The 25,298-nt window shown below is 35.6% G+C and overlaps 2 protein-coding genes and 1 long non-coding RNA gene across 9 annotated transcripts; 2 read left to right on the plus strand and 1 right to left on the minus strand.

Moving 5' to 3' along the window:
• Positions 1-2,020: 2,020 nt before the first annotated feature.
• Positions 2,021-6,285, plus strand: LOC130746188 (uncharacterized). Of its 7 annotated transcripts, none has more exons than XR_009022039.1 (8): positions 2,021-2,404; positions 2,564-2,789; positions 3,508-3,671; positions 3,832-3,966; positions 4,541-4,711; positions 4,790-4,934; positions 5,082-5,751; positions 5,870-6,285. It is a non-coding gene; the product is annotated as an uncharacterized LOC130746188 (long non-coding RNA). The 7 variants fall into 7 exon arrangements; XR_009022044.1 differs by having other exon boundaries at positions 5,082-5,201; positions 5,622-6,285; XR_009022038.1 differs by having other exon boundaries at positions 5,082-6,285.
• A 4,113-nt stretch (positions 6,286-10,398) lies between these two features.
• On the plus strand, positions 10,399-19,969 carry LOC130746190 (uncharacterized). Its single transcript, XM_057598740.1, has 14 exons — positions 10,399-11,268; positions 12,117-12,203; positions 12,638-12,747; positions 14,600-14,650; positions 14,788-14,959; positions 15,363-15,683; positions 15,767-15,970; positions 16,167-16,652; positions 17,259-17,468; positions 17,937-18,125; positions 18,432-18,595; positions 18,740-18,892; positions 19,066-19,144; positions 19,225-19,969. The coding sequence occupies exons 1-14, from the start codon at positions 10,834-10,836 to the stop codon at positions 19,669-19,671; spliced, it is 3,108 nt and encodes a 1,035-aa protein (XP_057454723.1). The 5' UTR covers positions 10,399-10,833; the 3' UTR covers positions 19,672-19,969.
• Positions 19,970-20,197: 228 nt separating this feature from the next.
• Positions 20,198-24,960, minus strand: LOC130746189 (BAG family molecular chaperone regulator 6). Its single transcript, XM_057598739.1, has 3 exons — positions 24,764-24,960; positions 22,358-24,172; positions 20,198-21,956 (listed from the first exon to the last, which is right to left on the minus strand). The coding sequence occupies exons 2-3, from the start codon at positions 24,122-24,124 to the stop codon at positions 20,331-20,333; spliced, it is 3,393 nt and encodes a 1,130-aa protein (XP_057454722.1). The 5' UTR covers positions 24,125-24,172; positions 24,764-24,960; the 3' UTR covers positions 20,198-20,330.
• Between the last annotated feature and the right edge of the window lie 338 nt (positions 24,961-25,298).

The raw sequence follows: 25,298 nt of genomic DNA on the forward strand, positions 1-25,298 counted from the left end.
GACGCCACATCTTAACCCAGAACCTTAAGGCATTAGGTTTATGGGTCACATCTCTTATAAAGTCTTCTCCTCACCCAAACTTAACCAATGTGAGACTCCAACTCCGCACTTGAGTTCTCAACAATCTCCCCCTCAAGTGGAGGTGCTTGAATCCCCTACAAGTGGTATCAAAGCGAGAAATCACAAATAAAGCATACAACATCTTTGGTCACGCAGTTCGGCCAAATTTCCTACCTCTACGGCTATAGAGTAGCTATAGCTCCTTTGTATTACTTGTGGCATGAAGCATGTGGTACCAAGTACAACTTTTAGGGTTACATTGTTATATTATTTATGGTGTGGATTCTATTGATCTCTATTTTACAATAAAATCCTAATAAATTCTATAACAATCCCTTAAAACCTTTTACAATCCACCAGTGTTATCAGACTCAGACCGGTGATCGACTCGGTCGAGGTACTGGGTCAATGAGTCAATGGTTCAACCACTGGGTCACTGGTTGAACCGTTTAACTCGGTCGATACTAAAAAAATTCAAAAAATTCATAATACCATAATAAAATGTCACAAAATACCATACACACAAAAGGAATAAGGAAATTTTTTACCACAACAAAATGTCACAACTCACAAATAACTGAAATAAGTTTTAAACATCATCAAGCAACATCGATTTTACGCTTTAATCACAACAAAAAGCGTAGAAACAAGTTTAAAACAGAATAAACAACTAAGATCTTGTACATTATAAGCTAACAAATGATATATGCACATGAAACAACTTGTATATAATCCAGTTTCTGATTCAGGCTAGCTAAAAAGATTTTCAATTTTTCAATTTTTTACAACACCAAAGCTTGTTATTCATATTCTTTAATTTGTCCTCAAAGAAACGACAAGAAGACTTTGCAAAGAAATTATATACAGAACAACTTGACTCATTCTATATTAAAAAAATAAAAGAATTAATAATACTAACTAACATTAATTAATAACTTCATAATAAAAACACACAAATAATTATTTTAACTTATTGTTAAATAAAGTTTATAAATAGTTATTGTTAAATATATATATATAAGTAATTATTATAATGGTTGGGTTGTGTTTTAGTTATTTTGTGTAATAACACTAATCTTTACTTTCGTTCAAAAAAAAACTAATGTTTACTTGTCAAAGATTTGTATAGTATTATTTTTATTTATATAAATACAATTAATTGTAACCATTATATCAAAACACTTGTCTAGCCTAGTGGTAAGGTTCACAGCATTGAATCTTGAGGGAATGGGTTCGAATCCAAGCTAGACACTTTTCCAAATTTTTTTCGCAACTAATAAATGCTAAGAAAAAAAAGTGCTCTGTTAAAAAAAAAGGCCGGTTCTAAGGAAAAAAAAGTTCTCTGTTAAAAAAAAAAATGCAGGGAAAAAAAAGGCCCGTTCTAAGAAAAAAAAATCTGTTAAAAAAAAAGGCCGGTTCAACCGAGACCGGCCGAGTCTCCGGTTTAATCATAAAAACCGGCCGAGTTGACCGGTTCACACCGGGCGGCTTGCATGGCCGATCCGATGCTCGGCTCGAACCGGTCTAGGGTCCGGTTCCCGGCTCAACCGGTCCTAAAGATTAAATCAAATCCTAATAAACTAAAGATTTTAGACCAAAATATAATGAGCCAAATCTCAACAAGTTTTATGACGGTTAACAATACGAATACTTTAGAAATAAATAAATAAAATTCTTATATATGTTTTAATAAAAATATTGAAACAAACTATTGAACACTTATATTCCAAAATCTATAATCTATATAAAAGCAGAGTTTCTGCAGCCTTGGGGGCAAAAAAGTTCTTCAACAATTTATTTCAATAACTATGAAAGCTGGGCATGAATATTTTTGTAAAAAGTCATTTTATTTCACTCAGATTTGATCTCAGCCGTTCATTCGTATCAGTTTCACTCCTTCTTTCATTAAAGGGATTTATTAAATTTGTGAAACGCTTTTCAGTTTCAACAAATTACTGACGCTTCCCCTTTCACCTTACCTTCTTCCTTTTCTCCTTCTCTCAGCCGTTTCTCTAGGTTTCTAAGTTCGTTTAAAACCTTCTCTCAGACACTGCTTTTCCGTGTCTGCCTCTGATTTCCAGCACCTCCTCGACACCCTCCCTCGCCCTTCCACCGCCGTCTGGAATACCCTCATCATCGACTTCATCTGCGACCAGAAGCCCCTCGACTCCCTCCTCCTCTACGCCCACGTGAGAGCCGCCACTTCCCCCACCCACTTCGATTCCTACAGAGAACCCCCAACATATGCCTCGCGGATTTGATTCTTTTGTGGTCGATGGGTTTCTTTGGAGCTCCTTCAAGCCATGTTTCCTGCATATTAGGCACATGATCCTGCGTAGTTTAGGTATGTATTTGATCTCTGGTGGTACTGTGCTATTAATTTAGAAAGAAATTATCTGATTTCGTTTGTGATATGCTAGGATTCAGAACTGATATCGTTTCCCTTTTTTTTTATGGTCTGATATCGTTCCCTTCTTTTTTTTCCCTGATCGTGATGGAGAAGATGGCTGAGGTTAGGGAGGAAAATATCGGCGCCTGGTCTTGGATACAAGTAACTAAGTTCGATGTAGGGAAACGGGAATGAAGAGTGAATGCGACGTAGGGTTTGGAAACAGAAGAATAGGACGACGAAGAAGATGAGAGAAGAGCGTAACGAAAGAGTCAAGGACGAAAAAGGAGTAAATGCTCACGAATTGCGGATGGAACATCTATTTCTTCTTCTATAGAGGGTAACATTATTTCTACCTCATTTTCTCTTCTCTGTATCTTTCTTTTAATTTACCTCCCTCTTTATGTTTTTTCTATTTTCGATTGGATTTTTTCATTTTCTATTTCAGTTTGATACAAATTTTGGGTTCACTAATGGGGTTTTCCTTTCCTTTTCTTTTTCGTTGTTTTATTGGTGTGACCCTTTGAAGTTTTTTCTAAATCTATCAATTTTGAAACTAGGATTGCTAAGCATTATTGTGGGATTTAATGGGGCTGATCTTTGAAATGTCTGCACGGAATCTGCAATTGCAGCGTGCAGAACATGATTATGTGATCCATGAAGGTTTTATGATGGCCATTATAAACTAAACAACGCAAAGAAACTTGAATCATGCACTCACTATAGTGCTGATTTTGGGAAAGACTAAAAGACTACATTAAAATTATTTCAGAGCCAAGATATCTTGGCCGTGCAATTTTTAGGCCAGAGGTCCATACATTAGTTTTTATTTTGAAACTTGCATTGGTAAGTAGTAGTCTTTTTGGGCTATGCTTTCTACTATCTGGAAATGTAGTTAGATGGTAAAATTATCAACTAAACTATGGCAAATAGATGGTGTTCAGTTGTTGGCAGGAAATAATGCCAGAGATAAGCTTTTATTCTTCATCCTACGTTGCAGCTGTTAGGGCGATATACGTTGGAGTTTTGATAAAATTTCATGTCAATCTGTGATGCAGGCTTAGGGGTTGACTGTAATATTTGGAATTTATTCATCACCAAAGTTGCTCCTTATACACCCTTAAATGATTATTTGATGCCCGCAAAATTGAAGGATCATGGTTTTGAGGTCTTAAAGGGAGAAGTCAATTGCCTCAATTTGGCCCCAGAAAGCTTACATAGAGTAAAGATCTCTCATCTTGCAATATTTTATTTTTGAAATTTTATTTTTGATTCACAACTAATAATGTTCTTTTATAATCATTCAAGTTAACAAAACTAATGCACGATCTAATACCTATTTTCTACGCACAGTTTAATTACCTATGTTATTGGTTGTGCAGGCTGAACCTAAAACAGATGAAGTATATGATCATGCAACTTTGCTTGCTGAAGCAGATGTGAGTGTGCTCTGACTTCAGCCATTGGATTGATTGGTATATCAATTAAGGAACTACACCCGAGAGCTAAGAATCAGAGTAAGAGATTCCTACTGCTAACCTTATTTTAAAATATTTTATAATCTTATTTCAGTTTGAAGCATCATTTACTAATTACAGAACATGATCCAATTGAGTAGTTTTTTAAGTTATGTTTTGCTCTTAATATTTGGCCTGTAGATTATATTCCAACTGAGTGGCTTTAAAAGTATTTTCCGGTTACCATGGAAGATGAGGTGTAGATGTTTGTAGTTCTTGACTAAATGTTTATCTCCTCTGTAAAACTTGAAGCTTTGCCCCATCCATTATCCGTACTGAACTCTTATCACCTCTTATGTGCTCCAAAATCAATTTTTCAGTATTTAATTTCAGCTTCTTGGGAGTGCAACTTTAAAGCCTCAAATAAGTGTATGTTGTGAACAAATAAGTGTATGTTGTGAACAAAATTGTAGTTAATGTTCAGGTTGATAAGTTGAAGAGGAAGCTAAGACATGAAAAGAATGTTCAAAGAGTGTTATAATTGCATTGTATCTGATCCATAGATTAAAGTTACAAAAGGTTATTACCTGTTGGTCAGTACTGAGTGTCTATCTAATATGACATACATATTCAGATTCCTACATGGAAAGCTTGCCTTTGTGAACTTAAAGGGCCTTTCTTGGATGCTGAATGTAAGATACTTTTCTGTCACTCTTTTCACTACAAGGCAAGGCTTTGACCGTTGGTTCTTTTGAGCTCCTAGATTTGAAGTTGATATCATCTTATCTTGCCTAACATGCTGAATGTAAGATACTTTTCCTTTATTATTATTTTAGTTTCATTTTATTTTTTTCTGATATGGAGGTTGACAACATGGTGGCAGCAGCGCTTATGGGGGGGCTTATGGAAGCTACTCTTTGGAACGAAGCATTCCTGATATGTTGCTACCTGCTGAAGTGCAGGAACCGAAGAGGAAATTAAGGAGATGAGGGAGTCTCTATTCAATAAGAAAAATGGGTTTCTGCCAGGTAGGCTTGTTGACATCTTTTTATTTCTCTCTTTAATTAACATTACCTATGTCAAATGTTTGTACTGAGGTATGATGTTTTAGAATTCTTTCACTACCTTTCATCCATTTATTTCACATGCTTTACGTTTCCTTGGCTCTCATGCAGTGGCCATGGTTCATGATGGGTCGTGAGGTGGTAACATCGACATTGCTCCCTTAGAAGACATAATTTATTCTACAAACTCAATCCTACCAATTGCAAAGATAACCACAAGCAATTGCGCAGGTTCTCCTTCAATTTCGTGTCCCATCCTTGAAAAAGTGCCCATTATAGAGAAATAAGAAATTGGTTTCTGGGTCTTTCTTTATTGAGATTTTCATCATCCTTTTATCTGCGTTAGGTAGCAATTGCTCCGCCAATCCACTCAACTTTGTTATGCTCAATGATAATTTGCAAGCCAACATGTTTCTTTTTCCCGTGTTTTATTGATTCTCCATGGTGTGACTTTGAGTCTTCCTTCAACTTTTGTTGTTATTTTATATTTTTGAAATTTACTTTTTTTTGTTATCATTCATTCAGTGTATGCTGCTTTTTATCATTCATATTGCCTTCATTTTTTAAGAGCTCTAACTCTCTAATTCTATTTCTCCCCGTGTTGATCTCTGTGTGTCATTTTTCTCATTTGTATGTGAGACCCCCTTGCAGGATGTATTTGACCTTCCTTTTGACCATTCACATGGTCATAGATCAAATAGAAGAGAGTCTTTGAACCAAGATGGCTTCTTTGAACCAATAATTGTTATCTCATACCTTCTTTGATTTCGATCTTGCACAGGTGAATAGGTTACTAATTTGGAAAGGTTAACTTAACTTTATCTACCTCTTATGGTCAAGCAGCTGGGTGTACTGATTCTGTTCCAAAAACATGCTTCTTTGACACTGTTGTTGTGCAGGTGAATAGAATTACATCTCCCTTTAAAATTTGTGTGTTTACAAGCTGACGGTGTTGCTAAAAGGACTGAGGAGGTTGGGTTTTTTGATGTTGCCCATGTTCCTGAGGTTCCAATGTCGGAAATCTTGCATGGATTGCAAGTGCAACAAACTTCACAAAGCTGTTAAGTGTATCTAGATAAATCAAGAATATATGAAATGTATCAAGTTTTCATGTTTTTTCAACTTTCTTTCTAAGTTTCTTTCGTTTGTGAGCTTAGGATTATGAGTTTCCATTTATACTATCAAAGGATTATATATTCGATTTTGAAGGGCATTATGACACTAGCTATGATGTATTGTAATTGAAACTTGATGGAATTTTGAAATGGTGTAGAGCGATGAAATAAAATCAGTCTATGACAAATTGAGTGGTTTATTGCAGAGATATTAAGATATAACACACGGGAAAATAATTACATTTAGCATCCAAGGTATAAAACTGCTTGAATAATCATCATATCGAAGTTCAGTTTTTTTGTTTTTTTGAAACTGAAGTTCAGTTATTACTCTTGCAAGATAAGCTTGAAACGTTTCTTTTTTTTTTGGAATCAAAGTAAGCTTGGAACATATCTAAGTAGATATTGCATAAGACATGCGAGTAGATATCATCTATACTCTATAGCATAGACAAATCTAAAGCATAAAAGCTAGATAATGACTGGAATGTAGTAGTTTAAAAGAGAATATAGAGAAGGAGTGAATTTAAATTGATTATTGAAGTTAATATAACCTATGAAGCACAGACACCTCTCACATATGGAGTGTCTCAGTGTTGGACACCGACACGACACGTGTTAGACACTTCTTCACGGTGTAAGATTAAAAAAGTGTTTTTTTGCGGCTCGAACACTTGAGTCAACGCCTCTTCTAGGTTGGACACCTCCATGATTAAGAATCGATGAAATAGAACATGATCATGGAGGGTACTGGCTTCGGAATTTAAACAGACTTCAATTTTTGTTGCTATTAATGAAGTTTATTACCAAAATTAATGGTTTCAAATTAAAAACGGTAGCAACTCTTGAGGAGATTTATATTTTAGAAAAAGTGACAAACACATGATCATACGGGTTACTAGCTCAAAAATTCAAATGAACTGCAATTCTTATGAGTCTGCGGCCACTAGTAGAGTTAATGACGCAATTAATGAATTAGAATTACAAACGTCGGCAATTTCTTACTATATGGTTGTAGGCAGTTGCCTCTTAAAGAGGTTTCTATTATGGAACATGTGAGAAATAGAGGGTGAGGCACCTGAGATCAAGAAAACGAGATATCAAAAAAATGAGAGAAACAAAGACTAATGGGCAGAGACTGTTAGTGTGCCTTTAGCTACTGTATTGTCACAATATTATGCATCGCAATTAAGCATTAGAAACCGCTATTATCAAGGAAAACACTATTGTAGCGGTTACGTTCTACAATCTCATTTAGAGGTTGAATGCAAATGGACACTAATTGGAAGAAAAACATTCTTATATATGGTTTCTCCACAATATGCCACACATACACATTGATGGTTCTAATAACAATATTTTTTCAAAACGAAACAATATTAAATTTATTCATTCATAATAAAACTATTAAGTTAATAAAATAAAACTCATTTTCACTACATATGTATCATTCACTACATGTTATGCATTAATATCATCTCGAAATTACATAGAAGTTATAACATAAAAATCCTATTCTTATCTTAGTAATTCATTTTTATTGTAAAATACAAAAAAAAAACTCACAAGTATATATTAATAAAAAAATATACAATGTAATTTTTTTTGGGTTGAAATGAGGGCTTACACCCTAAACAATGTAAGTTTAAAATAAGGACAAATGAAAATTGATAAAATGTTATCTTTTTGAAGCTGATAAAATGTTATCACTATAAGTCTTATGACTTTATATCTATTAATTAACATATTGAAAATTAAAAATTTAGGAGTTACAAATTATGAATTAATATTAATTAGGAGTTATATAGAAGTTAAAAAGTTATAAACCATAAAGAATGTATTTAAATCTCACTTGCAAAGTGCCTAAAGATGACACCAAAATAAATAATTTGATCCTGGATAAAAACCTTTCCACTTTTACAATTCTATCCACATGTGTTTACTATTATATAGAAGTTATAAAATAAAATTACTATTCTTAACATGGTGTTTCATTTTATTTGTAAATTAAAAGACATAAAATTCAAGAAGATTTTAAAAACAACAATGTAAATTTAAAATAAAAACTATGATTAAAATAAATCTTAAAACTTCATATTGATTATACGTCTAACAATTAGCATACTTAAACTAAAAAATAAACGCATAAAAATAGTGGTTACATTGTTGGAATTAATAGCTTTTATCATTTAGGAGTTATCCTCCTTCAAAGTGCTTGATGAAGAAAAAAAATTAAAGAATTTAATTCAGGTGACAAATTATTTTTTTCCTACATCGAAAAATAGGACAAAAACCTATTAATCCCATTGGAAAAAATATATTTCTAACGTAAACTAATATTGGTTAAATGTTTTACTATTGTCAATTTTGACTAAGGGAATTGAATATTTTAAAATGAAAGTTTAAATACGTATTTTACAATGCACAATTATCAATGACACTAACAATGATATAAAAAACTGTCACAAACAATATGTCGAGCTGTTTTTTTTATAATAGATATTAAGCATAGAGGACATAATCGTAGGTGAACAGATAAGCAATGGAATTAGCCTGAACATCCCCTCATGAATTTTTTATCACACATCCATGTTTTTTGATGACTCTTACATTCCAGACTACTTATCTATCTTTCCTTAAAAAAATCACAGATCCTTAATTTTTCAGCATCGTGCTATTTTAGCCCCAAATTAATGAGTTTTTAATAGAATAAATTCTTTAAGTTTTCCTAACCATCAATTAACGCTAGAAATTGATGTTTCAGTAATGATTATAAGAAACATTAATCTAGCAGTTAGAATGTGTACAGGACATGTCGATAGTTTACTCGAATGAGAATACAATCCACTATATTGCCAAGACAACACACAAACGACAAGGGCTGTAAAACAAGACAAGTTAAAAGTGTGTGGTGTGTCATCACAGGGGAGACAAGACACAACAAACACATTAAATCCATCACCATGCCACGACCAAAAAAAAAATCTTAAACAATTCTAATATAAAAACAATATATTAATATAAAAATATCTTTTAGAAAATAACGCAAAAATCATAAAAACACACAAAATAAATATAAATGAATTTCCCCGTGCGATGGTAAAAAATACTAGTAAAAAACATATAGTGAATGTGAATGGAAGAAACTCTTTACCCAACCTTTACCGCTTAGTATTATTTGACGGTGAGGTGAGAAATTAGTCTCATGATTGCGCCGTGAAAATAAAAGAATTTAACACTCTGTTATTATCATTTTTTTTTAACTCTCCAAGATCTAGCATTTCTCTACCTCAGGAAGTTTCTGTCACCGACGATTGAAGTCTTTGTTTTTGGTGTCTATTTCTTCTGGTGTGGTCGCCTCGCCTGTGGTTCACACAGATTAATACTACTCTACCAATCTCCAATAAACAAATAATATAGCTGGCATTTGTCATTTGATACATTGAGGTCATGGAACCATTCTTTGATTTTACGTTTTCTAGTAGTTTTATTATATTAATTTAATCTATCTATATCAAATCAAATATAAAATACAGTCAGATAAGTAGATATTTTATCGATAATAATGTACACTGTCTGTAGCAGGTTTACATACATGTTTAGCTATATTTCGTTATTTACACACATGAGTCCTTTATAATTATAACTATTCAATTTATTAGTTTTTCAATTAACAGACCGGATGAATGACCATTGACCAATTATCTGCTTGTCCCATTTAAAAAATATCACAAAACTGACCCAGAAAAATCACGAAATTGACCAAAAATCACAAAATTTGCCCAGCTTCTTTCATCATCATCTAAACCGGCCACCGGAAACACGAAACCGCCGCACCAAACAGCCAGAACTCAGCCCAGAGCCCTGATCAGAGGACAACCTCATGCCTTCCATCACCAACCTTTTTTTTCCAAAAACCACTCCACCTACAATCTTAATAAAAAGAAAAGAAGAAGAAGAGAGAAAGGGCCAACCTACCTAAACCTCACAAGAATAGAAAACTTTAGTATAGACTATAGTATATGAGTCTAGATAACAATAACAAAGATTTAGGGATTTGAAAATCAATCATATTTAATCCAAAAAGATTGAAATAAAAAATTACCACATCCAAAATATCATGCCACAATTTTCTTCTACACGGGTAGCCCTACATATTCAGTTAATAATACGCGTGACAGATATAAAAACATTGCCACATTTGCATATCAATCACAACTTTTTATTCCATTTCCCCCTGAAAAATAGGGCACACTTACCCTTTCAGACAGCACATAAAATGGACAAAATCAAATTAACAATTTTCAACCATTTTCTCTTATCAAACATTATTACATTTGTCCCCATTCCGTGTGTTCAGCTCAACACTGTTCTTTAGCGTTTCTTTCTAGTTCCTATCTCTTCAACGCTTCTTTCTTCTTCTCCATTCAGTAAAAATCACTCAACACAACAACAACACTTTCTCCCAGCTCTGACCAGTGTCTCTCTTCCACAATCAAATCATCCAAATCCACAATACACAAACCCCATTTTCACACTTCAATCAATTCAATCCACCTTCACACCCCATAATTTTCTTTTCTTTTTTCTTGAATTCTGACACCAAAGTTTGAGTCTTTTTCACCTTCTTTCACTCTCTAGAGCTTCCTGATTCAACTTTGAATAACTTTTCTCATCTGGGTACCCTTGTTGCATGCGTTTTTTGGTCAAAGTTTGAAGCTTTTTTTTTATGGGACTTTAAAGTCTAAATGGGTTCTTTGGAATCCGGGATCCCATTGAAGAAGGGGAGCTTGTTTGGTGGTTCTCAATCCGGTAGAAAAGAGAAGCAGCACCCGTTTTCTCAGAGGTTCAGATCGAGCTTCTCGAGGTTAATCTTCAAGAAGCTAGATTATGTGCAATGGATTTGCACGGTGGTTGTGTTTCTCTGCTTGGTTGTTGTCTTTCAAATGTTCCTGCCTGGTTCGGTTGTTGAAAACCAGGAGGACTCGTTGAGAGCTGTGGAGGTGCGTTCTGGGAACTTGTGGCATAATGGGGATATGGAGAATTTTGTCTTGGACATTGGGGAGGAGGCTGTTTTTCTGACTACGATTTCGGAGAATTTCAGGAGAGGTGGTGGTAGGGATGTGAATCTGTTCAACCACACGGCGAAACATTTCGGATACAGGAAGCCTCAGTTGGCACTGGTTAGTTCACCTAATTTTTTTTATTTCCTTGGTGAAAAGAGTGCATGTGTTGATGTTTATTTAGAAAGTTTCTTGTTGTTCATTGTGGGCAGTAATAAGTTAGAAGCAAGTTCAAGGTTGGTAATGATTGTGTGAGTATATAGGGAGTGTGTTAGTTGACTGCATGCTCCTGTTGTGAGAGGAAGAATAATTGACCATACAACACAAATGAATGACCAATATTGAATTTAAGTAAACTGGTGTTGACCCTTGTTAAGTTTTAAATTGTGGTTTCTGTTGCATGATCCTTGAAATTGCGGATAAATTCTACTTGCAATTGAAACTCACCTGAATCTTATGGTTGGTAATTGCAATTGGAGGGTGCCTTTGGTCAACAATTTAATTAAGGGCTTATGTCAATATGCGCTTATCATATAAGCACTTATTCAATATTCATAAGCTAATGTGAGAAACTTATTCAAATAAGCTGAAAATATGTTATAGTTAAGCATAAGCTCATTTGAATAGCTTATGAAAAAAACTCAAAAGAACTTATCGGTAAGCTTAAAGCTATTTACATAAGCTCTCTCAAACACTTGCATAAGCGCTTATGCTAAAAGATAAGCTCAAATAAACTCTCCCAAACATGGCCTAAATCTTGTTGCTTACATGATCGAGGTCCCTTCCAGCTTTCATGTTCTCCTTAGATGCGCCCCATGTTGGGGGGGGGGGGGGTGGTTAAAGTTTTCACAAATTTAGAACTGTTTACTTTGCAGTGAAGTTTATTGGTTATTACTTTGTAAAGACAAAGTTCATTTATAGTTTAGTTTTGACATTTTGAAGTTATATAATTTCAATTTCTTTTGAAGGTGTTTGGAGAACTATTGGTTGATTCCCAACAACTGTTGATGGTAACAATTGCAGCTGCTTTATTAGATATTGGTTATAAAATTCAGGTACATTATTTACATTTGTTCTCAATATTTGTGGTGGGTAAATACTTTTGAATTTAGGAAAAAGAAAAGAATTGGGAACCAGCTAAGTGATCAATGTCTCTCTATGATATGAACTAGTGTGGGATTGAACAATGTAGATTATGGTACCTTGTTTCTGGGGGAGATAGAAATCGCAAATAGAGATGTTAAATATTTAAGTCAAATGTTCATTCACCATCCACAAACAACCAAGCTCGACAAGTGTTTTGATTTTTAAAATTGAAGCAGGTTTGTGAATTTAAAAATGTATATTGAAGTCCTTAAGAATATAGTGACTTATCTAAGTGATACTAAACATATCTTTAAGAATAGGTTCACCTTACCATTTACAACATTTATTTTCAAAGAATATTGCTATGTTTATTTTAGCTCCAATTGTTCTCTGTGTTATGCAGGTCTTTTCACTTGTAGATGGACCAGGGCGTAATGTTTGGAAAAGTTTAAGGGTTCCCATCAATGTCACTCAAACTTGTTACAAACGAAACAACACTATAGACTGGCTAAAGTATGATCAGCATTCTAATTTGTACTGCTAAACTAAGTAGTTAGCATACTTTAAAGAATTGAAATTTCTAGGAATCAGAGCTAACTGATTTCAGTTGCTAAAATAACTGCCTAAGTTCCTGAAGGTTTATATATCTGACATAATCTCTTAGTCACAAATTATGGTTAATATGCTCCATGTATCTTCTCTGGTTTTAGGATTTACCATAAGTTAACAGCTCAGTAGAAAATTACAGTCAAGTAATGTCTTGCTTTTATATGGACAGATTATAATACGGATTTCTTGATTAGTTTTTTATGCTTTGTTTAATTATTTTATATTTGTTTTCAGTTTGTGGAAAAAGGATGTTAGTTTAACCTCTTAATCATCAATTCTAGTTTTTTTTCATCTTTATAATATTCTAGTTTAACCTCCTACGAAGGCTGATGGAAGAGTATCTAAGTCTAGAGAGAGACTTGCACATGAATTTTTGTGACTTGGAAAAAACATATGATCGCGTGCCTAGGGAAGTTTTGTGGAAGGCTATGGAAAAGAAAGGTGTTTGTGTGACGTATGTTCGAGCAATACAAGACATGTATGAGGGGGCAACTACCAGTGTGAGAACGCCTAGGGGTGAGACTAATGACTTCCCTATAAAGATTGGTTTCTCAAGTCTGTACCTGTTTAAATTGGTTTCGGACATGCTTACCAAGGATATACATAAGAGCATTCCTAAGAGCATGATGTTTGCGGATGATATTATTCTTAATTGAAGAATCAAGGGAAGCGGTTATTTCTAAACTTGAGATTTGGAGGAAGACTGCTGTTGGAAGTAATCTGGAAGAAAAAACAGAGTATATGTATTGTAATTTTAGCAAGACTGCTGTTGGAAGTAATCTGGAAGAAAAAAATGGAAACAAAATGCACTTTGGATCGATTATACAATATAATTGAGAAATTGACAAAGACCGTTACACACAAAATTCAAGCTGAGAGGTTAAAGTGGAGGAAAAGATCGGAGTTATATGTGACCATAAAGTACCTATCGAGCTCAAAGGAAAGTCTCTTACTAGACCGCTATAAGACCTGCTATCCTCTATGATAGCGAATGTTGGGATTTAACAGGGCGTGAGAACAAATTTGGAGTAGCAGAAATGAAATGTTAGGATAGATCACACTAGACAGGATAAGATACACAATGAGCGTATAAGAGGAGATATTGGGGATACACCTATCGTGGGGAAGGTGACAGAAATTTGGCCAAGGTGGTATGGACATGTTCAAAGAAAACTTTCGGAGGCACCAATGAAAAGGGTTGCTAACATGGTGTTTAATCATGTGAAGAGGGTTAGAGTGAGACAAAAAAGGACTTGGGAAGATATTGTTGAAAATGATCTTATTATCAATAATATTCCCCATAATCTTGTTTTTGATTGAGCTCAATGGTGTACACGAAGTGTGATCCATATAGCCGAACTCACTTAGTGAGATAAGACATTTGTTGTTTTCCTTATTTTATGTGTAAGGAGTTTGATACGTACAGTCAATCACATTTCTCCACCTTCCTTTTTAGTCTTTTTAAATTTAATTATGATGCGACAAGATGGTGAAACCTATTGGATGTCCATGTAAAAAACAGATGTAATTTTTTTCCGCTGTCAGTTTATAGGTTATTAAACTCTTCTTAGTAATCCTTTTAACTTTGAGATACCGAAATTAGTGTGTAGTTGTGTTTGCTTTAGTAAATTTGAGTTCTTGTGATTCACTTGTGCTTGTTTCTTAATATGCTACTGAGAGAGAAACCCTAATGTTTTTGTTGGATTAGCATTCTGAATTTCTGATTACATCTGATAAGAGTGCCTGTCTTTTGCAGCTATGATGGTATAATTGTGAGCTCTCATGAAGCCAGAGGTGCCTTTTCTTGGTATGATACTTATTCTATTCTCTAAGGGCACGATTCTGAATTGTTGTTAACTGAATCCTTTATGCATCCCTGAATTGTGCATTTGGTTTTTGCCATGAATGTCCTTAATCAAGTAACACAAATGATTTTAGTTACAGTTTTTTGCAGGAACCTTTCAAGTCTGTACCTCTTATATGGGTCATTCATGAAAAAGCACTTGGTTATCGTTCAAGACAATATTCTACCACTGGGCAAACTGAACTTTTGAATGATTGGAGAAGAGCTTTTGATCGTTCAACAGTTGTTGTCTTCCCAAACTATGCTTTGCCGGTAATATGTATGGGACAAGTTAATACCTTTTTATTATTTGAATAATTGATACATGGGACTAATGCCTAGAGCCTCTACTTAAACCTCCCTCACGCAACCACCGGATAAGCTAACATTTGACCTAGACTGGGGCATTTTCATGTAGTCATACATTCTGCTTTGTTGACATTCAAACAGCTATTTCATTGCTAATTACTTATTTATATTTAGGGATTAATCTGACTCAGAAGATGTAAATAAGTTAAATGTTGAAAGCTATTATCCTTTGAATTTTAGTTCTATGGAACAGACATTTGTTATAATTATAACTGAACCAGCATTCGTTAGCTTATCTGTTGTCTCTTACATCACAGAGTTGGAACATAATTAGTTGTGAAAACTAATGTTTTATGGAATTCCACAGATGATTTACTCCACATTTGATGCTGGAAATTTTTGCGTCATTCCTGGTTCCCCTGCTGAAGCATTAGAAGCAGATGCATTTATGGCCTTGCATAAAGATAATTTGCGGATCAGTATGGGCTATGGCCCGGAAGATGTGATCATCGCAATTGTGGGCAGTCCATTTTTGTACAAGAGCATGTGGTTGGGGCATGCTATTGTTTTGCGGGCTTTGTCACCACTTCTGGCTGACTTCTCTTTAAGCAAAGATAATTCTAGTGCACAACTACGGATCATTGTTCATAGTGGGGAATTAACAAATAACTACAGTCTGGCTCTTGAGGTCTCTCTCTCTTTTCCTCTCTTTCTCTCTCTCTTGTGGACAAAGATTTCCTTTTTTTCTTATATTCTCTTCTTTTTCATTAGACCATGGCACGTAGCTTGAAATACCCAAAAGGCATTATAGAGCATATAGCAGGAGATTTGAATGCGGATTCTGTTCTTGGCACTGCGGATGTTGTGATATATGGATCCTTCCTTGAAGAGAAATCTTTCCCAGAGATTCTGGTTAAAGCCATGTGCTTCGAGAAGCCAATTATTGCTCCTGATATTTCCATGATCAGAAAATATGTATGTTTCCTGGCTTCTTCCTGGATTTCTTTACTATAACCATACTATGGGTCTATTTTTCTTGGTACTTTTTAGTAATATTAGATTTGAAGTCTCCGGGAATATCTAGAATTTGGCCTTTCATGGATTTATATTAGTTATAAAAAATTTCTTGTGTATTTCTAAGGAAACTAATAACTGTGTTCCAATTAACTAGGTTGACGACAGGGTGAATGGCTATCTTTTCCCTAAGGATAATATTAAAGTTCTTCGACAAATAATGTTAGAGGTGATCTCAAAGGGGAAAATATCACCTCTGGCTCGTAACATTGCCTCAGTAGGGAGAAGTACTGCAAAGAACCTTATGGTTTCAGAAGCAATTGATGGATATGCAGCTTTACTTAGGAATATTCTCAGGCTTCCATCAGAGGTTACTCCTCCTAAGGCTGTTTCAGAAATATCCCCCGGTGTTAAAGGGCAATGGCAGTGGCATTTGTTTGAAGCAGTTCCAAGTTTGACATATCAAAATAGGACATTTAGAAGTAACGCGTTTTTAGATGAATATGAAAATCGGTGGAATCATTCTCAAAAAAACAGATCCACTACTATGGTTTCTGCTAATGATTCATTTGTGTATAGCATATGGGAAGAAGAAAGGAACATTCAGATGGCTATTGCTAAAAAAAGGAGAGAGGATGAAGAGGTAAGATCAGGAAATATTCTAATTTATGAAAGAGTAATGTTATATCTTTCTAAAACATTATGTATCCTTCTAAACATTAGATTGTTTGTTTAATCTTTCTTTCAGACTTTTTTTAAAATTCACTTATAGAATTTTTTAAATGTTTGGATAAGTTTTTGTGTAGAATCTGAAAAAAAAAGTTCTATAATTATTTTGTGAAGCTACTTTGTGTAGTGTTTCTTTAAATGTTGTGATAGACGAGACAAATACTAAGTACTAAAGAAAAGCACTTTTAAGTTATAGCCAAATGTAAAATAATTTATGATATTTATAAAATCTTTTAAAAAAAATTTACATCACCTGAAAATCACGAAACTGGTTTTAAGAAAGTATTAAATGAAAAAGTAAATGTCATGAACCCCCAAAAGATGTCTGATTCCATTTCATTAGCCAATTTACTCAGCCTAAGTTTTGAAACATAAAGGACATCTGGAACCTCCTTGTTTAGGGAGATTTTGGGAAGCATGTGATGAATGATCATTCTTTAAAAGATTAGGGTATAGAAACTTTCCTGATTTCTATTTGCAAGGCTTGTAAGTTCAGCTTAAGTGTTGAATTTTAATGCAGTTGAAGGATAGAACAGAGCAGTCACATGGAACCTGGGAAGAAGTATATCGAAATGCTAAGAAAGCTGATAGGTTGAAGAACGATTTGCATGAAAGGGATGAAGGTGAGCTTGAGCGGAGTGGACAACCACTATGCATTTATGAACCGTACATTGGGGAAGGATCTTGGCCTTTTCTTCATCATAAGCCGCTTTATCGTGGAGTTTCCCTAGTAAGTTTTTGTTTCAGTGTGTATTTGATCGTATTTTCGTGCTATAATGGCATAATATTTGTTACATGTTGTTACTACTGGTTGAAAGATTACAACAACAAAAGCCTTATCCCACTAAGTGAGGTCGGCTATATGGATCATACTACGCAATTGAGCTCGATCAAAAACTAAATTATGAAGGATACTATTGATTACTGGTTGAAAGACTATTTGAATATAATCCTAAGTGATACAGTCTTCATGTTAACACAAATCATTCCAAAGTTTTGGTATTGCTGTCTCTATTTTCAAAGATGATTTTTGTTTCCTTGTTTTATCTCTCTCTCTCTCTCTCTCTGTCTCTGTCTCACAAGTTTGGTATGCTTCAAAGCCTCATTCTCCGTGCAACATTTGCATTTTCTCCTCATCACTTAAAATAAGTGGATTTTGGTTTTCATCTGACCTAGTTACTGTAATGGATGTTCACAGTCCAGTAAAGGTCGAAGGCCAGGGAGAGATGATTTCGATGCACCTTCTCGTCTTCCACTGCTTAACAGTGCTTACTATCGGGACATACTTGGTGAATATGGAGCTTTCTTTGCCATCGCGAACAGGGTTGATCGTTTACACAAAAATGCTTGGATTGGATTTCAGTCTTGGAGAGCAACAGCACAAAAGGTAGGACAATTCATTTCTTTGAAAATCTGCCTCAATCTCTAAATTATTTATCTTGAGGATGGGGTTTCTCTGTCTAATTAGAGGTTTGTAAATTATGAATTATGACTGTTAAAAAGGGAAAAGGATTTTGTGTGTAATGAACTGAACCTTCAATTATGTAGCTTCTATTCTCCCTTCTTTTGATTAGTTGCATTGGCACATATAAGGCTGGAAAGTGCAGGAAGATAACTCAAACCAGCAATTATTTAAATTTATGGGCTGCCTCTTGTTCGGGGTCTTTTGACATCTAGTGTGGGGTTTTAACAGGCGTCTTTGTCCAGAACTGCTGAAAATGCATTATTAGATGCCATCCAAACCAAAAGGCATGGAGATGCACTATATTTCTGGGTGCGCATGGATATGGATCAGCGAAACCCTTCGCAGATGAACTTTTGGTCATTTTGCGATGCCATAAACGCAGGAGGTTGCCAGTAAGATCTATTAAACTCATTCTATGTTTTTTATCGAGTATATGGAAGTTTAGATGTTGACACTTGTTTGCCCTCATCACCCTTTACATCTTTTAATTTTTATAGACATTACTTGATTTTCTCTACACTTGTGTTTGATTGAAGGTTTGCTTTCTCCGAAGCGATGAAGAAAATGTATGGATTGAAAAATGATACGGTTTCTTTTCCGCCCATGCCTATAGATGGAGACACTTGGTCTGTCATGCTGAGCTGGGCTCTTCCTACAAGATCTTTCTTAGAGTTTGTGATGTTTTCCAGGTGTGCTAGGTTTCATTAATAGGCGCCTCTAATTTGAAATAAGATCACCTTATCAACTAAGAAAAATATTTTTCTTGTATCTTATTTTTTTTGATAAAGTGGAGGGCCTAAGCCCATTTCTCGTGTACCTTGTTTGAGATTTAAATAGCTCATGTAATCTACCATTCGTGCAGAATGTTTGTAGATGCATTGGATGCGCAGATGTACAATGAACACCATTCAACTGGACGGTGCCCTTTGAGTTTGTCAACGGTAGCTTGCTTCCTTACAAGATTAGCTTTGGTGTTAACCTTTTTCTACTCATTGTTTAATTTTTTGAGCTTAAATTGCAGGATAAGCATTGCTATTCGCGGGTTCTCGAGCTTCTTGTAAATGTATGGGTGTACCACAGCGCAAGGAGAATGGTGTTTGTGAACCCGGAAACCGGTCTAATGCAGGAACAACACAAGTTCAAGAGCCGTAGAGGTCAAATGTGGATCCAATGGTTCTCATACAACACACTTAAGAGCATGGATGAGGACTTGGCAGAGCTATCAGATTCAGAAGATCCTAACAGGCATTGGTTGTGGCCATCAACCGGTGAAGTCTTCTGGCAAGGTTTGTATGAGAGGGAAAGAAATTTAAGGCAGAAGGAAAAGGAGAAAAGGAAGCAAAAGAGTATGGAAAAACTAAATAGAATGAGGAAACGTCATCGCCAGCAAGTTATAGGGAAATATGTTAAGCCCCCTCCAGAAGAGGAAAGCTCTAACTCATCTTCACTTGCAGTAAATGCATCATGACGAATTTAGAGCATCATGATATTAATTCTTTTCTTCTTTTGTAATTTTTATATATTGTCTTTAACATAATCGTAGTTTCATTCAGAAAGGACGTGCATGTAGAATCTGCATTATTCGAGTCATTGATGCTCGATAAATAGCTAATATGTAAAGTATCTATAATTTTGAGCTTTTTTTCTTTTCCAATTTGTAACATTATTCTTTTGGGATAGTAGATTCTTTTAGAGGAAGATGTGGGGAGTTGTAATCTTGATAGCAGTTGTCAATCTGAATGAAACTATGTCATTGCAATGTATTCTATATTTGACTCAGAGAAAGCTCATCCATTAGCAATGATGTACAAGAAATTAATAAGGTAATATACATCGTGAAAGAGCATTTAATTATGATTGAAATTTGTAACTTCCAGGCTAACTCAAATACCTCTTAACAGTCTCATGAATCATCTTTAAAGGTTTAATTCTGCTAACATCACTAGAATCTAACCATTAAAATGAAAGCGTTAGTTGGAACAGAACTACCAACAGAAGCCAAGACATAACATATTTTTATACCATAACAGTACAATTTTACATTACAAGTACAACAAGGCTAATACCACATCTCACAATTTACAAAACGTACATTCCCAGACAGAAAAAAGATCACATTGCAAACTTTTATTCACTATTGGACGATTTCATTGAAGCTGTTGGTCTACCCCGCCTAGTCCTCACTCTCTTTCTCCGGTGCTTGGCTAATTTCTTCTCCAAGTCCTTCACTCTGCCAGTTAAATCTGTTATTACAGTTAACTGTTCATTTCCAGCTTTCAGCAACTCCTTCATCAACTTCCTTAACTTTTCATTCTCTTCTAATAGTTTCATATCACCATATAACTCACCACCATGCTCAGCAACAGGTGCCCCTTGTAATGCGGGCGGTGCTGCAGTTTCCTCCTTGGCCAATGTTTCTGTCTCTTTATCATCAACACCAGTTGTCATCTCAGCAACCATGTCTACATAAGCATCATGAGCTTGTATTTCCTGTGGTGCAAGTTTTTCTTCTGGTTCCTTTTCCTTCTGTAACTCATCAACAGGCATAAGCTCCACTGGTTCTGGCAAGATGTCATTAAAGTTAGATCTTGTTCTCTCACCTGCATCACATTCCTCATCAAGCACTCCTGCTGGGAGCTCCTTAACATATTCCTCGTTTTCTGCTTGTACTTCCCCTTTCAAAGTACTGGTATCATCCTTTTCAAATTCAGATGTCACTTTATTCTCATCAAGTAATCCCAGTGGCAGCTCCATCATTGCTTGGTTCTCTGAGTCTAACCCATCACATGTAGCATCCACCATGACTGAGAAGCTTCCATCCATCACCATAGTAGTACATTCAGCTGATTGAGCCTCTTCTGTCCCCTTTTCAAATTTTGCTTTATCCTCATCGAGCACTCCAACTGGCAGCTTCTCAATATATTCCTCATTTTCAGCTTGTAATTCTCCTTTGAAAGTACTAGTATCATCGTCCTTTGCAAATTCAGATGTCACAGTATCTTCATCAAGTAATCCCACTGGAAGCTCCATCATTGCTTGGTTCTCTGAGCCTAACACATCACATGCAGGATCATCCACCATGGCTGAGAAGCTTCCACCCAGCATCGTAGTAGTACATTCAGCTGATTGAGCCTCTTCTGTCCCTTTTTCGTCCTTGCGAGAGCTAATGTCAATGATATCTTCATCAATAACTCCTACAGGCAATTCTTTCAAAGAATATGTATCCAATTCATCAGCATCAACATCAACGGGAATGTCATTCACCTCCGATTCATGTTCCACAGCCACTTTCTCAGTATCAGAAGGATCATTTGTAGAACTCACTGCATCAACTGTAACCACTGAGCCGATATCCTTATTAACCAAGCCATTTGGTAGTGCATCAGGCTCTACTCCCTCATTTGAAGCAGGATCAACTGGTGATTGTAATTCACTCTCACCATTGGTAGAAGGGACATTATCAGTGCCATCCTTCATGCAGAAATGGTCCTGACATATTTCCAAGGTATCATGATTTCCTTCACTAGTGGCTTCAAATGAACCACCCGGTACTGCATCTTTTTCTTCTTGTTGCTCTTGCTGATATGCTCCATTCTGCATATTCAACGGAGCGACTTCAACATGTTCCTGAATAACAGGCCCCTGCATCTGCTGCTGAGGTTTCTTAGCCATTATAGAATCAAGCCTTTCTTGCAACGTTACAAGCTCTGTCGCCAAGGATTTTCTGATCTCTCTGAGACTCGGATGCAAACCCTGTTATATATGTCAAGTAACATATAAGCATACCATTGAACAAGGAAATAACTATACAAAACATCATAAATAAGATGGAAAACAATTAACAGTTTAGACAAAGCACAACCAAACTCACACTTGTGCAGTTCAAAATGTTAATCTTTGATTTAATGCAGGAGTGTCAACATGCTTTTAGCTAGTGTGTAATTTATACTTTCAATGTTCATGTATATTGCTCTTGTCATGATATCACTCACTACAAGTTGGCTAAAGAAAACTAAGCGGTAAATTTTAAGTGCAAAGTATAAAGGTTGTTAAGTGCAAAGTATAAAGGTTGCTACATGTAACATATATTGTGAATGAATCAAGGCATGTCAAAATTGCATTTCCTTAGGCAAATAGGAAAAGTTATTAGATACCTGTATAGTATCCAACTTCAGCAAGAGTCCCATTATGGTCTCTCCAATTGCAATTTTTTGCTTGTCGTTTTGAACATCAGAAGAGTCCTCAAGAGCTTGAACACGGCCTCTAACACCAGCCACCTCCTTACTAACTTCAGCTATCTGCTTCAATTTCTTCAACGGTTCCCATTTTCTTACTAGATAACCAGCTTGTATCAAAACAGCAGCATCTGCATCCGACAAAACTCTAACCTCTTTTTGACCTTCATCAATTGATGTGCTTAAACCCTTGAATTCATTTGATTCAGTAGCTTCTTCCATCATGCTTTCTGCTCCTTTCTCTTCCTTTTTATCTTCAGTCACACTTTTTTCACCATCTGTATAGCTTTCCCTTGTCTTCGTTGGTACTTCACTTTCCATGTTCAAATTTATTTGACCCTGACATCCATCCCCACATTCAGCACCCTTGTTTTCTCTAGTCTCAATTCCAGATACCTGAAAGGTTCTCTCCTTGGGTTCAACTTTCTCAACATTTGAATTTGGCTGAACCTTGTGTTGCAAGCCACATGAAGGGGTCTTAGATGTTTCACCAGATGTAGCTGGGGAATGTTCTCTTGACTTTGATGCAGGTGGACTTGGGGACCTTGAACTCCCATTGCCATTTTTCTTCCTTGGTAGTGGATCAACTCTCAGACAAACAGGAGGCAACTTTGATGCTTTAGGTGGAGATGTGGATCTTCTTTTGCCACTGGTGGGAGAATCTTTACTCACCACATTTTCTTCCTTTGAATTGACAGGAATGTTCACTTCCATTTTGTTACTTCCCTCTGAGTCAATCTTCCCTTGATGCGATTCCACCTGCTTCACAGGGATGATTCTTTCATTTGTAACTTTCTTTATAGCATCCGAATCACCTGTGTTTGTGGATTCAGCCTCATTTGATCTGATCCTGTTTGTAACACCTTCATTAACATGAGACTTCACTGGAACAGATTTAAGTCTCTGAGGTTCTTCCTCAGCGCACTTTGGTGTCGAATCGCTATCCTGATTGTTAGTCCTTCTACCTTCCTCCTGCTTATTGTAGTAAGGCAACCAGAAGATAGGGAATGGGAATTCAGATCTCTTTGGTTCACTCTGATGTTTCTTGTTCATTCTTCCATCTTCACATTCCCTTCCATTGCTATCAGTCTCCCTGCTAAGGCTCCTTCTTCCATCTCCATCATGAACCATGCTTGGAGCACCCTTCATATCAAAGGGTAACCATCCATTCCAGAATGGGACCAGACCATCATTCACTTTCTTTTCAACATCAGGTTCTTGCTCTTCAATTTTCACACTTTTTCCTTCCTTCTGGTTGCTTTGATGATTAGGACACCCACAACAATGATGTTCTCTAGGCACACATTTATCATATTCATATCTAGGCTGCTCCATAGTGTAATGCGGTTGAGGGGTGTAAGGAACAAAGAATGGTTCACCATATGCAGAAGGACAACCTCCATAGTACATTGGTGGTGGAACAGGAGCATGATGATGAGAAGGCCTGTAATAGCTATAATAACCAGGGAAATTGTTATGGCCACAGCAAAAAGGCGGTGGCGACGGCATAGGGTGTCCATAATTTCCAGCACAGGGCCAAAATTGTTCATAAGAAAAAGGTGATTTGGATTGATCTCCTCTTAATTGAGGAGGAAAAGTTTCAGGACCAGCGTGATAACAATGAGGGAATGGCATTTGGGTTCTGTGGTGTGGGTATGAGTCCATGCTTCTGTATGCAGGCATCATGTTTTATAAGTATCTACCTGCCCTTGGTAACTGAGAGTATTACAAACTCTGCATTTCACAATAAAACTGGTTTAGTATCAAATTCAAATACTAGTAATAAGGGTAAATTTAGGAGAATGATTTTCAATGAGTTATCAAACAAATCACAAATTTAAATTCTCTACAACCTCTACTGCCTCTTAAGCCGATACATTATCATAAACTCTTTAACTTAACAAATTATTTTTTATTTAGATTTAATCCCAAGCTCCCTGCCATTAATTGTGTAGGAGGGAGCTGTAGATAACGAGATCGAAATTGGACAAATCACATGTGAATTGTGTTCACCATTAAAAAGTAAAGAAAAAACATGAATGGAAGAACACATTTGCTTACATACTTTCATGCCAACAAAAGAAGAGGAGAAAACAACATATCATATAGCATAGTTTAAAAATAAATTCTGTTAAGCCTAAGTAGCATATAAGAGCCATTCATCTTCTACATAAAATGCTATAGTATAATATAAGCTTCAGTGCTATAAATTACAGGCATAACACCGCAAGTGCAAATATTTTCCTTCACTCACTCACTCAAATATATATATATATATATATATATATATATATATAGCATGAGGGAGGAAAAAGAAAAACTTACATTAGAATTTGAAAGCAGGGAAAATATATATAAGAACGCAGCCAAACGGTTCCACGCGATCCAAGTGACAAGTTATCAGTGTGAAATCGAACCACCAACCCAGAAAGTGAAAAAGTTAAACGGTGTTGTGTGTGTTGTAGAATGCAGGCGATTGAAACTGGTGTGTTGTGATAATAATGGAAGCTGATGAGAGGGTGGTTCCCTTTTATACGAGAGGTGTTATGTCTAATAATAGAATGGAATGGAAATATGGTTGAGCACCAAATGAAAAATCTTTGTCTTCGAGATGTTTCGTGCATCGTCTAGCTAGTACTGCTACTACTATATCCAATTTTCTCTAGATTTTTCGTGACAAGTAAGGTATGTCCCCACATATTCTACCTACGTCTAACGTGTCAAAGCAGTTATACGCACTATTACAATGGGTAACCTCAATTGGTTTTTTTATAAAAAAAAGGCAATATCTATCTATGATACCACTATAAAAGTGTAGGGGTTCTGTACCTTTATCATGTTTTCACCATAATTAACTTTT

The sequence above is a fragment of the Lotus japonicus genome, chromosome 3, assembly GCF_012489685.1.
Source record: "Lotus japonicus ecotype B-129 chromosome 3, LjGifu_v1.2".
Lineage (NCBI taxonomy): Eukaryota > Viridiplantae > Streptophyta > Magnoliopsida > Fabales > Fabaceae > Lotus > Lotus japonicus.